At 47.0% G+C, this 16966-nt stretch overlaps 2 protein-coding genes across 5 annotated transcripts in view; one reads left to right on the top strand and one right to left on the bottom strand.

The window, feature by feature from the left end:
• The window catches only part of LOC107274754, a 130323-nt gene that overhangs the window by 5040 nt on the left and 108317 nt on the right, over positions 1 to 16966 (top strand). The gene's annotated exons all lie outside the window — the stretch shown is intronic.
• LOC107274753 (ephrin-B1) overlaps positions 453 to 16966 on the bottom strand; it is a 529858-nt gene continuing 513344 nt past the window's right edge. For 2 of the 3 annotated variants that reach the window (XM_015754233.2, XM_015754232.2), the window contains 4 exons: positions 6479 to 6620; positions 5327 to 5630; positions 4506 to 4814; positions 453 to 3953 (listed from right to left, as the gene is read on the bottom strand). In XM_015754233.2, the coding sequence (XP_015609719.1) occupies positions 3799 to 3953; positions 4506 to 4814; positions 5327 to 5630; positions 6479 to 6620 (910 nt within the window). In that variant the 3' untranslated portion in view covers positions 453 to 3798. Of the gene's footprint in view, positions 3954 to 4505; positions 4815 to 5326; positions 5631 to 6478; positions 6621 to 12585; positions 12879 to 16966 lie in introns of those variants that run through there. The other variant, XM_025091909.1, reaches the window with a different exon arrangement.

Raw genomic sequence — 16966 nt, forward strand, 5'->3', positions numbered from 1 at the left:
GGAGGGTTACCCTCGGTCTCGAAACGAAAGGCTGATGTGGGAGATACGCGCGTTTTTCTCGTGGAAACTTATTTTCTCCTTTTCTTTTTTGGTTTTATCGGACACGCACACAACAAGAAATAGAAGGTACGTCGTGTACAAAAAATAACGAAGAATAATAAAAAAAGAAAAGGAGGTCTGTGACGATAAGCATTTGGAACTTGTGAAACTTGAGCGAGGGATTATCGGTGCTGGATTTTGGATTATCGAGGGTTAAACCAGCGTAGAGTGGCGTTTAGCAAATTTGTCTTTTTTCTTTCCCTCCTCCGCCCAAAGGAAGAAGAAAGAAAGAACACCCTCGGTTTATACAGTGCACATTATTTTGGCATGAAAAAATGAGCAAAAATAGTGAAAATCATAAGTGTGGAAAAACGCACTCTGCGCGATACTCGTGTGATCGCTGATTTCTTCTCTTTTTTTTTTTTTTGTTTGGACATGAAATAATAGGAAACGAAAGAAAAAAAAATAAAATGCAGTGAAGTGACCTTGTCTATTTTCTATCGATAGCTCGAGTCTAAATTATTTTTATACTGTATCTACCTATCGTCCGTAATGAATGGTTACCATTCACGTGGATCTATGTACCATTGCTGCATTGCTATTGCTTTAACATAATCGAACGGGATCCTTTTATGGACTTTACAAAAATTCATCGTTCAGAGTCAGTCGTGATTACGGATAAATTAAATCGTCTACGATTTCGCATCATCGCGTCGATTCCATGAACCTATAATTGAAACACGTGACGAGTGTAATGCGCTGATTACGCGTAATCTGTTTGGGCGCGAATCGTGGACCCGTATAAAACAAATTTGCGAGCCTTTCGATACGAGCTGATTTACAGGCGCGTATAGATATAAATATACGTGTAACTGAATGGTAACGGTACACGTGTCGATAATTTATCAATTAACGAACTATATATAAGAACTGATTGATTTCGATTATCCCTACTCGTATCTCGAGGCTCTTACGTATTTGTTACGCCTGCGTCCAGCCGTAATCGAGATGCTAGAAAATCCGTCCACCATACATAAGCGTAACGGTAATAACAGTGTTTACCATAGAAAACCATACAGTCGGTAATTCTTTATCGCTGATTAAATTGATTAATTTACATGGGTGCCGTACTGCTTGATAATGATAAATTAAACGGTATAAGAGACACGCGAACAGGACAGACAAACAGACGCGGACAGGAGGCGCTTTAATACTTAGGCTTACAATACTGTAATGGATAACATTATACACGCATGTTGTATTTTTTCATTTTTTTTTTTCATTTTTTTTTTCTTCGTTAATTGATCGCAGTCAATCATTCGCATTGTGACGCAGGTAGGATAACCATAATGATGACGAAAACGAGTCGATTGATTAAGCAGCTTTCGTGTGTATGTATGGTGGGAGGTGAGTGGGCGTGTGTGTATTTGATCTAAGGTTCGTAGGGGGTTGAAATTCATTAAGGGATTTTGGGACTGATTGTGGAAGGATTTTTTTGGGAGGATATTTAATTCGTATTTACAATTTCGTTTCTCTAGTCTCGCGCGGTTTCTTATTTTTTTTTTTGCCTCCTTTCTTTCTCTTTCTTTCTCCTGTGACCGACCAATAATTCGTTCGCTCGTTCGTTGGGCGTCATTGTCATGACGTCATACGTAAGTACTGTATTGTGGTCTATTATTGGAGTCTACATATACGGTGCGCGTATCAGTGCGTTTGCGCGATGCGCGATTGGAGCACGCGGGTATCGGTTGTAATAAATAAGATATTATTAAAAAAAAAAAAAATAAGAGAGAGAGTATTTAATGAACTAATAGGTCATCAGTCGTTACAGTCAGACGTAGTTGAAAGATATAATAATAAAATAAAGAATAGAGATTTAAAGAAAAAAAAAAAAGGAATAAATACACCGTACACGTCGCAATTCGCCAATTGTACGAACTAGCCAGGGCAAACGTATGTGGCACCTATGGTCTGCCCGAGCGGATACGCGTGAACACGAAAGAAAAAAAAAAAAAAAAAATTAGAATCCAGGAGAATCAGAGAAACTCGTCCTCCGTGTCGCAATTTATTTTCTATTAAATTTGATATTTTACTAATATAGAATATCGAGTGAATATCCGTAGCGTACTGTAATAATAATAGATAATAAATATAATACAGATCTATAGAATGGAGTTTAATATGGTACAGCTATGATACAAATTGTCCTCACGTCGTACGTCGTCGCGTAGTGTAAACTGTGTTAAATTCACTCACGACGGAGAAACTAGTCCTTTTCTTTTTATTTCTTAAGTCAACTCCATAATTTATCTTTTAAATCTCATTAGAACTTTCGATCGGACTCCGTGCAGTTTCTCCAATAATTTTTTTTGTCCCCCCTTCATCTTCGTCGACGCCGTCGGATGTGTATTCGCGACGCGGTCGCCCGAAGGAAAAACAATTTGTCGTCGCTTCGCTATGCTCAGAGCGTCGCGAATATGAAAAAAAAGCACGTTCGACTCTTGCGACAGGGTTACTTTTTTTTTTTTTTCATATTTTTGCGAATCGTCCTGCGTCATTTTCATTAAATCAATCTCTCACGGAATCGCACTAGATCCCATTCACTCGCTTCTCTCTTATACACTCACACGTTTCACTTATATTCAGTTCCCATACGCTTCCTCGCTCGCATACCAGGTGCACTCAGTCGCTTCATGGAAACACGCAAGGACTTCCATAACCTCCAACACACAACTGCACACAGCTCTCCGACAGGCTAAAGAGCCACTTGTACATATTCATTAGGAATTTATTTACACGCGTGCTAATCATCGCGTCGCGATTTTCTACGTCACGCTATAACGAACCCTCCGGAGAAGCGTCTTCGAGTCGTCGCGACGGCAGTCGGCGAGAGTCCCGGCGCCGATCGCGAGTAGATCCTATGCCGACGAACGTCAATGTAAACGGAGTTCAATGGTTTGAGATTGCGTCATGAGGTTTTCTTTTTTCATACAACTCCCTCGTATTTACAAGCATTAAGTCTGCCGTCTATCAGGCGTTTGATTTCGCATCTATCATTCGGGTAATCTTATCGAAATATCGGATTCGGTCACGCAACGGACGCGGAGTACCGATCCGAGGTGATTCCGTTGCATCGCGAGACTAAGTAACGGCATAGGACGACGTTCTCACGAGGAGCATCCGGGACTCTCTGGGTATCGGCAACGACGTCGACGTGAATACGAGACTCCGGAATTTCGCGTCGACCGTGTCCTCGGGTCTTTTTTTTTCTTGTTCCTGGGAGACGCGATCGCGCGGGACAACGAGGATAATCGCGCCCGGGCACTTTTCTCTCTAATTCGATCCGGGCGAGTTCGCCGCGGCGCGAATCGCTCGAGTATAGTTAGCACGCTGCCCTCGACGTATTTTTCGAATAAATACCTAGCATTACCGTAATGATAAGAAGGACAACCAATACAACTACCATATAGTAGTGATAATAATGGGTATTACTATACGTAATGTCTAGTAGTAGTATTTAATAGTAATATGGCTTTTGCTCGTGCCGTGTCGCCGTTCCGCGTGGCGCGATTGTTTCTTTAATTTTATTTTCATTTGCGCGATAACTCCTCGCAACGCGCGGCTGTGCGCGGCACGACGATTCTCATGTCGCCGACCGAGCCTCGTCGATCGTCCCCGATCGACGTCCTCGTAAATTAATTAAACGTAGGATAATCACAGAAGAAGGGGGTTGACGCCGGGTGTTGATTGGTAGTCGCTTCACCGGACCAACTGCGGCAGGATTACGCCGACGAGGAGCGTCCCCGTCAAGAGGAAGGCCTGCTCGGCAAACGACCGGCGTCGCGACGCCGTCGCTCCGTTGTACGTCAGCTCCTCGTTCTTTACCACTTCGTTCGGGTGGTCCGAGTACTCCTCTGTGAAAATAATTATTCGATAAGTAAGACTGGCCTTGATCGTGGGGTCGCGCGGTGTGGATGGGACTTTAGGATAGGAGCGTGCGTAGGAATTAAGGGTGAACTCTCGGTGTGCGGAAGTACTCGTAATTTCAGGTTAAGTCACTAATACTGTCCGTAGTGCCTTGTTCACGGTTGAGCACGCATAGTTTATTAGCGGTCTGTGCTCTCGGCTGGTCTTATCGTAAAATGCAAATGACCCCCGGGCTGTTTCGGGGCCAAATTACTAGGTGACAACGAGCCGAGCATGGCTTCGGTCGAACAGATGGGTTACCGGGGGAAACGGCTCGGCGCACTCTTAGGTGCCTGCGCGTTAAGTGTGCCGACTTACCGTTTCCCATAGGTAAGCAACTATGGGACAGCTTTTTCTTTAAGCATAAGAAAATACGACTCAGCAGGAACTCGGACTGGGTCCCAAGGACGAAATTCAGGTAAGAGGAAAAAAAAGGAGTCGTAGCAGGGTGCCGTAGAGAGTGTACCGCAGAGGTAGGCAGGTGTCAGGGTAGTACGTACTGTTCTTCTTCTTCTGGGTGATCGAAGTCTTGGGCGGCGAGGACGACGGGGATCCATTGTGAACCGGAGGCTGGGGCTGATGAGGATGAGGTGGATAGAACGCTGGCGGAGGCACATGGGGCAGAGTGGGCGACGCGGTCGCCGGTTGATGATGATCGTGATGATGATGGATACTGCCTCCTGGGTAGAATCGATCTCCACCCTTGTATACGCTCGGTGGCGGCGGTGGTGGAAGTCCAGCTCCACCACCCAAAACTGCCGTGCTGGTCGAGCTGCTGCTCGGTACGGTGCTGCTAGTCACTGCCACGGCTGAAATAATGAGGATCCCATGTAAATTGGTACGTCACTCATTCGCAGCTCTGACACGTGCAAAACATTAACATTAACGATTCGCAATTTGTAGCCGGTGCACGCATCGGATATTGCTGATCGACAAGTAGTTTCGGTCCGAGCGCCATAAGCAGTTCCTACGCGAGCGCAGGGACCATTGTATGCGAAACGGCTGGTACGGAGGGAAGTGATGGAGATGGCGAGACAAGAGAGGCATCAAGGTGCGCGACGAGGGTAAGGTCGGCCGATGTAAATTATCGCCGTGAAAGAGTCTGGTGTACCGGTGGACGGCCATAACCAAGAGATTCCTCGAGGTAGCCTCGTCCCGTCGAGCGTCGACGGTTACGTCACTGGTTACTTCACTGAGAACTCTCGTTAACGATACCCTGAACACTGATGGCACCAAACCACGCGTATAGGACACCCTCTATGAACTAGATAGCGAACTACCCATCGTACCATCCGCCTCCGCTGATTCGGCTGATACTTACAGTTGTTGCGCGACGTCGCCGACGAGGACGACGAGTCGGCCTCGTTGCCGCAGCAAACTTTGAAGACGACCTTCATGTTGTGGGACGTGCAGCGTCCACCGATGCGCCTGTGGAGGTCGTCCTTGGAGGATGTACTGATGAAGAAGTAATCGTGTCCTGGGAGGAATTCCAGACCCCCCGGTTGCGGTGTGAACGGCCTGAACGTTATTGTGAAGTACATTGTCTTGTTCGGCTTGTCGCAGACCGCTATTACCCGCGGAGTCGGGTTCGTTATCCGACACGTCTCGTACTCCTCTTTCGATACCTGTGAGAGATTTTCATGAATTGGTAGGAGCATTGCCAAACGTAGAAAATAGCGCGGACACGGCACATTGGAGAAGCGCAAAGAGGACAAGATCAGAGGAAAGCTCGAATTTTAGGCAAGTTTAAATAATCGTGTGTGCCGGCTGCGCCTCCGCGACGGCAGAAAATCGTTCAGGAACGTTCATATTGACGCTCTAATCGCTGATTGACTGGTGTGAAAAGAGTCTCCCGGAGTAACCAAGCACTCCGCGATCACGGCTACGAAGGATCGATGACTTGTACTAGGATTTACTTCTTTTTCTCATTCTATGCGCGTCGCGTTTTTGTCCGGTTTAATCGATCCTTGAATTAGGCCGATCTCGGTCCGCGAGGCGTTCCCCGATGTAAATTACCAGCGTTGATGAAATCGGTAGGGGGATACCTCAAAGAAGTTGACAGCTCGAGTAATTGGAAAATGGCAGCGACACCTTACAACATCAGAGCGTAACCCCCCCGCCACCCCCTTCGAAGCCCCTAAGTGGACACGACTAACAAATCGAATCACTGCCACGACAGTCCCAAAGAGACACAGCTGTCCAAACAGCGAGATTTTCCAAGTTCAATAAAACCGGAAGTGCTCGTTATCCTCTTCCCGCGTATACAATCCCCACGTGGTCCCTACCCTGGATACCACGTATGAATAATTTTCTCACACGACGCGCAGCGCTCGTCACAACCCGTTGGACAGATCCACGTACTTCGATTCCCTTTTACCGACCCAAGATCCAATAGAGCCCCGGACGTATAGTACGCAGAGGCGCATACAGCCCCACGATCGTACGTAGCAAGAAAGAAGTGAGGTTAACGTACGTTGTAAATGATGTACTTCTCAGCCTCGTCATCGTAGGTGCCCGGCGTGTACACAGGACAAATTATGTTGACCTGGTCATACTCGAAGGCTGCGTTGTTCTTGTTCACATCTATTATATGGTCTGTGTTGTCTATCCGGAATCTGTAACAGGTAAAACAAAGACGGCGCATTAATAACAAGCCTGTATAGGGAGAAATGGACCTACGGAATTACACGCATTAATCCTATCGTCGTACGACACGCTTATGCCATTACGGGGACGGTCGAGTTCTTTTCCAAAAGCTAGAATCTCCGATACGTGTCCTAGAGTCAGCTGGAGATAGTAATAAGACGAGGAGGACAAGTCCACGTCGCAATAGCTCGGATGCATTCACGTATGGGGAACTGGCATTCTCAAGCTTGATTTCTGGATACGTGCGATTAGATTGAAAAAAAAGAAAAAAATAAATAAATAAATAAAATGCCGTGAAGTTATGAAGAGCCAAGTTCAGTCGGAATACGTATAGGCGGCCGTGGTGTCGAGAGCCGTGAGTATGCGAGAGTCGCTCGTTGAGAGAGCGACCGAAGGAGAGGAACAGGAGGAGGAATGGAAGGGTTCGGATGGTTCCTATATAACCGGTTCTTTCCTCGAGACTCGTACATACGTTATAACTCGTCGTAAGCACCGTGGAATAACTTGCGCTTACCCTCCTAGCTCATAGCGGCTCTATTTCCTAGTGAATCGCAAATCTATTTTGCATGGAACGCGCTTCATCCCTGTGTGACAGGGGTGGTGTGCCGTTGAGACTGCGGGTCTCCTCCATAGGTATACGCAGCGTGTAAGGCACTGCATTTTGCCGTATGAATATATATACTCTGGGCGTGCGAGGCTTTCGGACGTTTCGAGCATTAACGGACAATCTCGTAAGTGGGCGTGTAAGGGTTCGAAAATTGGGAGGTAGGCCGGCCTCGACCAAATTAACGTTTGGCGATAATATCCGTTCTTGGTGCCCATGGCCTGGGTCCCACCCTAGGCATCTATGGTATGTAGGCATTAATACAGGTATAGATACCGCACACGAATCTAGAGAGGATGTCGTAAATGACGTGTGTTGATTGTACAGAACGATTCGTGTATATTGACATTTTAATTTTCTTTTTTTCTTTTTTTTCAAAATTACTCCTTTATCAAGGATGCAAAGGGAGTTTGTGGACTACATTAACTTCGAATTGACACGCGTGTGTACTTTGGCCGTACGTGGATCAACACGCGTTGTTTAAAATTCAACCGCGAAGCCTTCGCTCATGTTGACTTTGAGGTTAACGGTTTGGAGCCGCAAACAGATTTCTATTATCGAGCGATGCCGTAACTCCGGCTCGTAAATCTGTCGATTTTCTATGGAAAGTAAAAAAAAAAAAAAAAAAATTTGCCATTGTCCGTACATATATCTAAAGGGAATCCGTACGGTTGTCTAGTGTACCGTATACACACGGGACAGGAGACTTCTGCCGATTCTACGTGTTTCCGTAAGTTATCCACTCCTGTACGCAAGGAATACGCGCACGTGCATTAAAACCCCTTTACCGTTAACCAACAGCAATCCAGTCTCTGTATAACCAGAGAGCCACTGTCTTCGAGTAAATAGAGAAAATTAGCCGTTACCAGCTCAGCGACCCTCTTTCGTAGCAGATATCGTAGCCTGATACATTACGCAGGGTGAAGCTGTACGTACGTCCGACGAGAAGGACACATCCACCTGTGATACACAGAGACACAGACAAGGGTCTAAAAAGGGTTCGGTCAAATTGAAATCACGAAAAGGTGGGCGTGCACGGTCCTCAAACAATTCCAAATAGCTGTTGAAATCCCTGCAAAACTCATCCGAGCGTCATTATCCAATTTGGCAATTGTCTCTAAAAGCATTTTCCGTACGTGATTGAATATACCAATATATATATATATATATATATATACTATAAATATATATAATGTGCTATATTATTTCAATGGCAATGTTTTTTCTTTGTTTCCAGCTCCCTCTCTCTCCCTCCCTCTACCGAACGAAACGTAGTCAGGCATGGTAGAGACAACCGAGAAACAAGACACGATCGTACCGACACTTGCTCAGCGTAAGAGTGAACGAACTCCTCTACGCGTTCTACGATAAGACGAGTGCCGTGTCGAATCCCTCAATACCTAAGGCCACCTCCACGGTACAATGCAGTGCGTCTGATTTCTTTCGAACAGAGAACTTTTGTCTAGTTCGATTTTACATCGGCAAATCGTGTATCCGTTGCGCGACAGCACGAGACGTATAGTGCTCGGGCGTCTCTGGAAATAGGACGTACGTTTCAAACGGATCCGCAGCATAAGAAACAGAAAGAAACTGCGCGCACGTGTGGAGAAGCAGAGACGGGGGCTTGAGAGAGAAACGAGAGAGAAGCTAAAGGACAGCGAAGCCCCGGCGCTACTAAGTGGGGGATATTCTGGCAGGAATATCAAAGCCAGAGTCAGCGTCAAAGACGCTGCGAGAAAAAAGTCAGGAGGACGTAGAGCCTTTGGACGTTATAGTTTGCCTGACAACAGAAGCGTTTTAGCTTTTTTCATTCATTACGCGTAATTACGTGCGAGCCTATTGTCGATGCCGACAACAATGAGTACCTTTGACTTTGTTCCGGCATTGCGTTAGCTCCGTATACCTTGCGCCACGATTATTTCTATTAGCCGCTTAATTGGCACGCGCGACACCCGGAACCGGATGTCCCGGGATATATTATTATTCATCTTCTTTTATCCTTCGCCTCCTGCTCGCACGTCCCTGGAATAGATGAGTTCTCGGGGGGTTAGGCAGTTTAATGGACCGGGATACATAGGTGCGTCTTCCAGGAGGTTCAACAGACGAAACCGAGACTATCCTGCCTTCTGGTTGGACGTGTCGTACGTGCGTTGGGAGTTATGTAAAGCGTCCGTATATATATGTCGTACGTGTGGTGAGCACTCGGCGGCTCCCTTTCAACCTTCCGTCATTAGAGGAACCGACTGCCACGCTCTTGTTATTATTAGTTAACTTCAAATATTTATCATATTCTTCCAGTCTCGCTCCTTCGCCAAGATACAGGACGTTTATTTGGGATATTCTTGGATTCGTTCTTTCTAGGGATATGACATCCAATGTCGATGCTCCGGATGACGATGAACGCAAAGCGCATCCAGTGGCGATGATTTCTAATATCTACGAGGTACAATAAGACTAACGAGAGTAAATGCTTGCGAATGGCAGATGAGCCATCGAGCAGCATAAAATGAGGAAAGTCGAGAAAACCAAGGCGCAAGTTTACACGCTTAGACGTTTATGTGGGTAATTTTGACCCCGGGGTAAATTCCGTCCGGTTGTGACCGCTAAGAGCATGCGGCTGGTTAACGCGGTATTCCAGCTTCCGGATAATATTCGAAATTCCTTATCCGATCGTTGAATACGATCTCGGCGAAAGAAAAAGGTAAATGAAATTGTTGGTCCAGTCTCGTCTTCCTGGCCATCCTCGTTTTAGCTCTGACGTTGTCATCCACGGTTCTCGTGAATTCAATAAATTAATACGAGACGCTCTTTGAGAGGGAATCCGGAATTTGAGGATCGCTTTTAAAGAATCAGAGGAACGGTCTCGGCTCTTCATTAATCTATCCGGCCGTATACAATGCGTTGTCGTTGGAGTCCTATTAAAAGCTTGCGGTATGTAAAGAGTTCGTTTCTGTATCACACGAAGCGTGGGATCCGAAGGCACTAAAGTTGCCAGACAGAGTGTCAGCCACGGAGATCGGAGATCAGAGGACCCGTTGAAAGAAATAGTCTACTCGGACTACTCGCCGCGAACCAACACGCACGCGTTCGCGCACATGTTCGGGTCTCACTCGTCTCCTCCACTAATTTATCAGCTGGCACGGTTAATGCGAGTAGTCTCTTTCTGCCGTAGCCAAGAGACGACCAGCCGAGAAACTTTGAGTCTGTTCGCGCAGGTGACTTTTCTCAGCGGAGACTCGCTCGGCCTGTCTGAATTCTCCTTTGGCAATCATTACGAACCCGAGTCGACGTGGTCGTATTCTCTTTACGCCTTGTGAAACGGAAATTCTCGAACCGGGATGAACTATCGCGGAGGTATAAGTCGACGTCGATAACGCTCGGGTAGGAGCGAGTCCCGGGGCATAATTAGAGGGACGATATTTTGAGATGAATCGTTTCACAGTGGAGAGCAGGCAGGTTCGTTAGTAGCCACGTAGAAGCGAGCACGTCATAAATGTGACGGATGATCCTGGCCGGAAGTGGTGGCTCTCGGAAGTTGCGTTAAAGCATTTTCAGTTGAGTCTTCTGACCTTTCTAGTAGGGTACGAGGATCTTGGAAGAAAAAAAAAAAAAAAAAAAAAAAAAAAAAAAAAAAAAAAAAAACGAAAAATAAAGAAGATGAGAAAAAAGAGTATCCGAGGTTGGAGTCCTTTGGAATTTCAGATAGCTGCGTCTACTCGTGCAAAGGGAAGAATTGTAGGTACGATAGCGCAGATTCCCAGATGGCTACAGGGTTCGGGTCCAGGCCAAGATTGGTGACTGGTGTCTCTAGGTGGCTGGAGATAGGTGCAGGTAAAGGGATACGAGGATAGGGCTCACGGCAGTCGAAGAGGCAAAGCTTCGAATAAGGAAGCCGCCGTTTCTCGACGTTTACCAAATAGCGTGTCCTCGTAATAAATAAAGAGTTTAATGGCGTCGCGGCACGACCGAGGGTGGCGAAGGTTAACGATCTCGACAGAGACGAAGTTACGCTTTCCTTCGTTGCTCAGTTTCACCCGTATAACAGGAAGGACTCCAAAGTCTCCGGGGACGCTTTTCATTTTCGTGGAATTCTCAAAGAGGTAAGGGACTCCTCGGATGCGCGAGGATAAGGGCCTACCGAGGCGGCAGATAGCGCGTACACAGGCCAGACGCGTAATTACGCTAATTAAGCAACAAAACATGACACGGGAGATAAGTAGAAAAATATTTTTTTTCATTTACTTCCCATAACCGAGACTGCGATCGGCTTACGGTTTTTCCTGATCTTTTTTTTTTCACAGTACGAACCGATCGGCTTACGGCTTGGCGGAGGCTTCACACGGCGCCGCGTCGGCATTGAGACATTTGCGTCTCGGCGATATGGAAGAATATGGGCCCTCCTATCCCGGGACCGGGGTCAGGGCCCCGTTCCTAGGGTCAGATCCTTAGGCGCCCATCGTGTTGATACCTCAAGATAGCTCCATTGTTTATGGACATTGTCGTGTACAGGTCTGTACGACAGTTCGGGGTCACTTCCTAGTGCCGTGACGTTTCACACCAGCGTGACATCCGAGATTCCCGGGATTCAGTCACGAATTCGCGTGATCAGGGTTTCCGATTTCGACGTAGAAAGTTCTGTCTATGAACAGGTCTCTATTTATCTTCTATGACGAAGCGCGATGGATTTCGGATTTCTCCTATTTGAGTACCTCGACGGAATTATTTACCTCGCCACGTGGATTCTGTCCTGCACGTAGGAATACCGATTCTTTTCAGGATCCTTTATGCACACAAGTCTTGATGAATGAAGGTGTTGAACTCCCGGGCAAACAAAGTCCTTCAAAGATTTTCGCGCGTGGCTTCTTTTCGGCGCTTAGCCAGTCCCACGTGCTCCTACGTAGACTACGGGATTGAGGGTAACTCCTACTCGAGATGGTTTCAGGGATGTTTGTTTGGTTGACATTTTTGGCCTCCATGTGGGCAAAGATGCGTAGAGTCTCGCAGACCCAGGAACGGAGGAGCAAGTGAAGAGGCAAGCATAAGAAGACGTAGGGTTTGCTGCTTCTGCCTGCCTGGATGGGAAAATGAATAGGGCCCAGCGGGCCGGAACGGCCGCATAAATCCATGGGGCCTAACGGTGCCAGAGACTGCAAGGCATTTTCTTTGTGCCGCTTGAAAACCTCGCATAGGTATATACCTGGTCGAATGCGTGCCGCCCCTATCGACCTCGGGGTCCTATGGTGCCTCCTAATCCGGGTTCGAATACCTGGGCAACCCTCTTCTTCAGCAAAAAAAATGTCCTATCGAGTTCTCGGCAAATAATAGCTCACTTGATTATAGGTGTATACTGGTGAGGATAGTGTCCAGGGGGATCCTGGTACGACGTCACGGTACGAGCGCTCGTCTGCCGGATCATCCCTCGTAACAGGAACGTGCCATTGTGTCGATGTTCAGATGGGACTGAGAGAAATAAAAAATTTGAAAAAAAAAGCTTACACCCTGTAGAATAATAGCTCAGTGAAGTATCACAGCGTTGTTTCAATAGGGGTTCTACTAGTTAACTCTTGGTTAGGACGACTCGTACCCTCCTAACGAACGATTCAGGCTCCCGGGGAACTGCAGAATCACAAGCTTTTTACTTGGCTTTAGTTAGGGATTTGGCCCGTAACACGTCTCCTGGATAAGGGACCAGGAATTCTCTATAGCATTCCTTGGACGTCGATTACAAGGACGAAGAGTCGACTTTGCCTGAAGATCATGATTGCCCCTTGCGAGCAGGATCCGTCGACGTTGAACGATCCAGCAGTGTGGTCGATCGGCGACAATGCAGACAAGACGCACATTGGGGATACGGCATTAATCTTGCCGAACTCGAAAATTCAAAGAATCCATTCTCTCTTTGGAAATCGTGCAGGATCCTTGGCCGGTATTTTCTTTTTTTCTTTTCTTCCTATTTTTTTGTCTCTCTCTCTCTCTCTCGAGGGGTAGCAGAAGCAGTCAGAGACTGTTCTTTTGGAAACCATATATTTTTCGTTTCACAGTCCGCGGCGCCGTTGAATGCCTAACCTCCATTGAGACGAGGGTGCATCTCCGGAGCAGCCGCCAGGTATAAATTTTAGCGTCGGTTTAAAGGGGAGAAAAGGAAGAAAACGGTCCCATGGTAATCGATTACCTCCTCCATGCCAGAATCCCATAGTGACCGGCCCGCGGCACAAAGATTGAGCCCCGATAGCCGTCGCTCCTTAAATTTTCGACTGCTCGTCTATTTGTGATCCGGCGTGATTCTCCCTTGCGTCCAGTGAGCCAGCGAGAGTGCCAAGAGGGTATAAACGAGAGAGAGGGAGAGAGAGTGAGCGAAAAGTATATACGTAAAAAGAATGAAGGGCGAGAGTAGGGAGGCCAGTTCCACGAGGGTAAAGTACGAGGGATGAGGAATCGAAAATTTCTCTGGTCAAAGAAACATTTGAGAAATCTCATGGTGGTATAACGTGTGCCGGGTGATTCTTAGTGGTGCATCGATCATCCCCAGGATCGATGGACATCTATTAGGGAGTCCGAAGAAAGGAAGAAAGAAACGACCACCGATCGAGCGGAGGACGTAGACGAAATGGCCGGTCCCGTCTGGGATCGTGTATGCGATATACAGAAGGCGAGATAGAGGGAAGTGCTGGTGCGTGTAACGTGGTAACATACCTACAGGCCCAGGCCTGGCTCTAAGGAATCACAACATAACTTGAGCATAGTTCGAGCTCAGGGTGCAGCTGCTTCGTTTTTCTGAGCAGGATTGCATCTGCCTGCTTTGCCTCTGTCTTTGTACGTTCTTTCCCACCCTGGAACGCGACTACTCACTTGGTACGGTTCTGGTAATCTTCATTGGGTCTGTCCATAGCATTACGTAGGCATCTTTTCGGTAGGGTGCGCAGACGGACGCCATTTACTTGAGGGGTCGTTCTGGTCGTTGCGACTCCTTACGGTTTGCCTTGGGACTTTATGGCTGCTTTCATTGGTCAACTTCGGAGCCAATATTACCCCAAAGAATAAGGTAGCGCGGGTAGAGTTCCCCGAAGACAGTCGGAGTACTCGACGTCTCCCAATGTTTGCACGTTTGCAAGGTGGTCCTGTCTAAATGATATTTGGGATGCTTGATCCTTTGAAAATTCGCGACCGGCTTGAGGGCCAAGTACAGAAGACGGAGAGACAATATTTGCGGAGGCGATCCTCCGAGAGGATCCCTCAGGCGCAATATCTGGGTAAAATCGCAGTCTACGACTTGCGGAGTCTGGAGCAAAAAATACGTTTGGCCGATTACTAGGGGGCTTGGATGAGAAATTGTTCCTCTACGATGGAATATCACATGCGAGAGGGTATTACCATCAATTGTCGATAAGTTATCGACAATTTTAGAAGAATATCGCCCGAAGGTGACGGCACCCTGCGTTCTGTCGGGAAACCGACAATTTGCTGGCATTAAACCAGACCCACCCTGTTCCTACGGTTATCCGACTCCGTCTTACTCCCAGCTACTCGTAAGACTCCGTCGATAACAATGCAAAATTAGAATCAATAAATTTAACTATCGCAATAAACGAATTACAGGTATCGAGCGTCCTCCCGCCGTTATCGTTATTGTAATTTCGCATGGCGACCGATCTCTGGTAGTAGTTTCTACAAAATAGACGATTCCATTTAGATTTTCACTTTTATTCGTACAACGGATGCTAACTAACCCCAGTGACGTATTTATATCTGTGCTTCTCGAATCTCCCGTACGATCAGAAATAATGAATACGATATTGATTAAAGCCTAAACGTCATATTCCAGCCTGAAAGATATAAAATCCCATCAAAATTAATATCGTGGGCAAATTGAACTGACCTCACCCCAACTGTTGAAGGTGGGGGGGACTAGGAGAGTTCGTCATGGCGGTACACGTGGGTAATAAACACAAGGGCCAATGCCCGGGACCCAGCACCCCATCTGTGCTGCTAGCTGCGAGAACCGCCGCAAACTCTCGTAATCTGGTTATTTGACAGGCAGGCTCATAAAGTTCGACCGCTTGAATGGAGACTCTCCCACCGGTTCTTTTTTCAACTTATAATTACAGCCGCGACGTCGGTACGACTGGGCTTATCGTTCGGTGTGAATACGAGAGAGAGAAAGAAAGAAAAAATAAATATCGCCTCCCGAGCAACATAAACGCCTACGTAGGATCCAGCAACGTAATCAATGTAAGAAACAGTATAGTACCAACCCTCACGAACATAATTAATTCTCATCAACGAATCGCGAGTTCTCGGATGTCCAGGTGTACGTTTCTCGGGTCACACGATACAACGAATTAGTGCGTACATACCGACGAAGTCTTACGCTGTATCAGCGTACGTAGAAACAAAACAGAACTTATCTAAGTTGACCGTCGCGGCTGGTAATTCGATATACGAGGAGTCGGCGCAGCCTAATTATCCTCGTGAGAAGTCCTGCCGCCGCCATTATCGTGAGGATATAAAAGCTCTTGGAAAATGGTATGACAATTTGTTACAAGTTAAATTAACCTGGAATGACACGACGGCTCCTCGAATCCCCATGAAACGACACGCCGGAGTTTCTATATGTAAGTTGGACTACCGATAGGATCGTCGGAGGTATACGACAAGATTTTTCAGCGTTTAAGCTTTGGCGTCGTAAGAGAACACGTGTCGGACGGGAACCTAGTACACGGGGACTCCCCGTGTTCAGCATTCTTCTGTTTAGACTGCAGCAAAGAATGTTTTCCCGTCCTGTGAGAATGCTGTTGACGAGCGACAGGAAAATGCGAGGCGAAAAGAAGGAGCGAGAGAGAGAGAGAGAGCGAGTGGTAGGAACGAAGTTGAAAACGAAAGAAAGAGAGAAAAAAGAAGGAAAAGAAAATGGACATGTTCCGAAGGTGCAACAAGGCGGAGAAAGCAGCGACCAGTGGGGCAGGTATTCTATTATGGTTGGTTATCTAGATTATGGCATTCCTACTTCGAGAAACCTGGAGAACCTGGAGAAAAGAGGATGGAGGTATAGAATGGGGTAGAACAGGGGGTATATACGAGATAGACCGATGAGTCCCGTGGCGCTGGATCTCGAACCTCCATTAATCCTTGGTCCCAGCGAGGAGCGAAACTCCGAAATTAAAAAGAGGAAAGGAAGATACGTCGACAGGGCCGAACAGGTAGTCGCTCCCACGTCCGTTTCCATTTCGAGTCTGTATTACTAAATTCACGTGGAACATTAGCGAGTTCTCATTCCGAACCCTCCTTACCGTGTTATTTGATAAAGCCATTTGTTCCCTAGCGATAGGCACTTTATGGAGCGACTGTTAAAGTCGAGGAGTATCATCCGGGAACGTGTAAAGGGAATAAAGGAATTTTCCGAAAGAATTGAAATTCCTGTGAAAGGTAACGATTCCTTCGGCAGTTTGCCAATCTGCTGGAGGGAATGTTTCGTGGCGTAAATAAGAAGGCTTTGGGAAGGCATTACGTGAGAACGCGTTATTCCAAGGAACAATACTCCCGTAGTATCATGTCGTACGACTGCAAATGGCTAATTAAAGGATACTGATAACGACTAGGATAACGGTAGCGAATGCGTTATATTGGCAGGAGGCTCGTTACCCGCTGCAGCGTGCAGTACGGGCATGGGATGAGAAAGTGGTGCGTCCCGTTCGGCGGCGGATGGGGGTGGCG

Source organism: Cephus cinctus, unplaced genomic scaffold, assembly GCF_000341935.2.
Source record: "Cephus cinctus unplaced genomic scaffold, Ccin1 Ccin1_scaffold0101, whole genome shotgun sequence".
In the NCBI taxonomy this organism is placed as follows: domain Eukaryota; kingdom Metazoa; phylum Arthropoda; class Insecta; order Hymenoptera; family Cephidae; genus Cephus; species Cephus cinctus.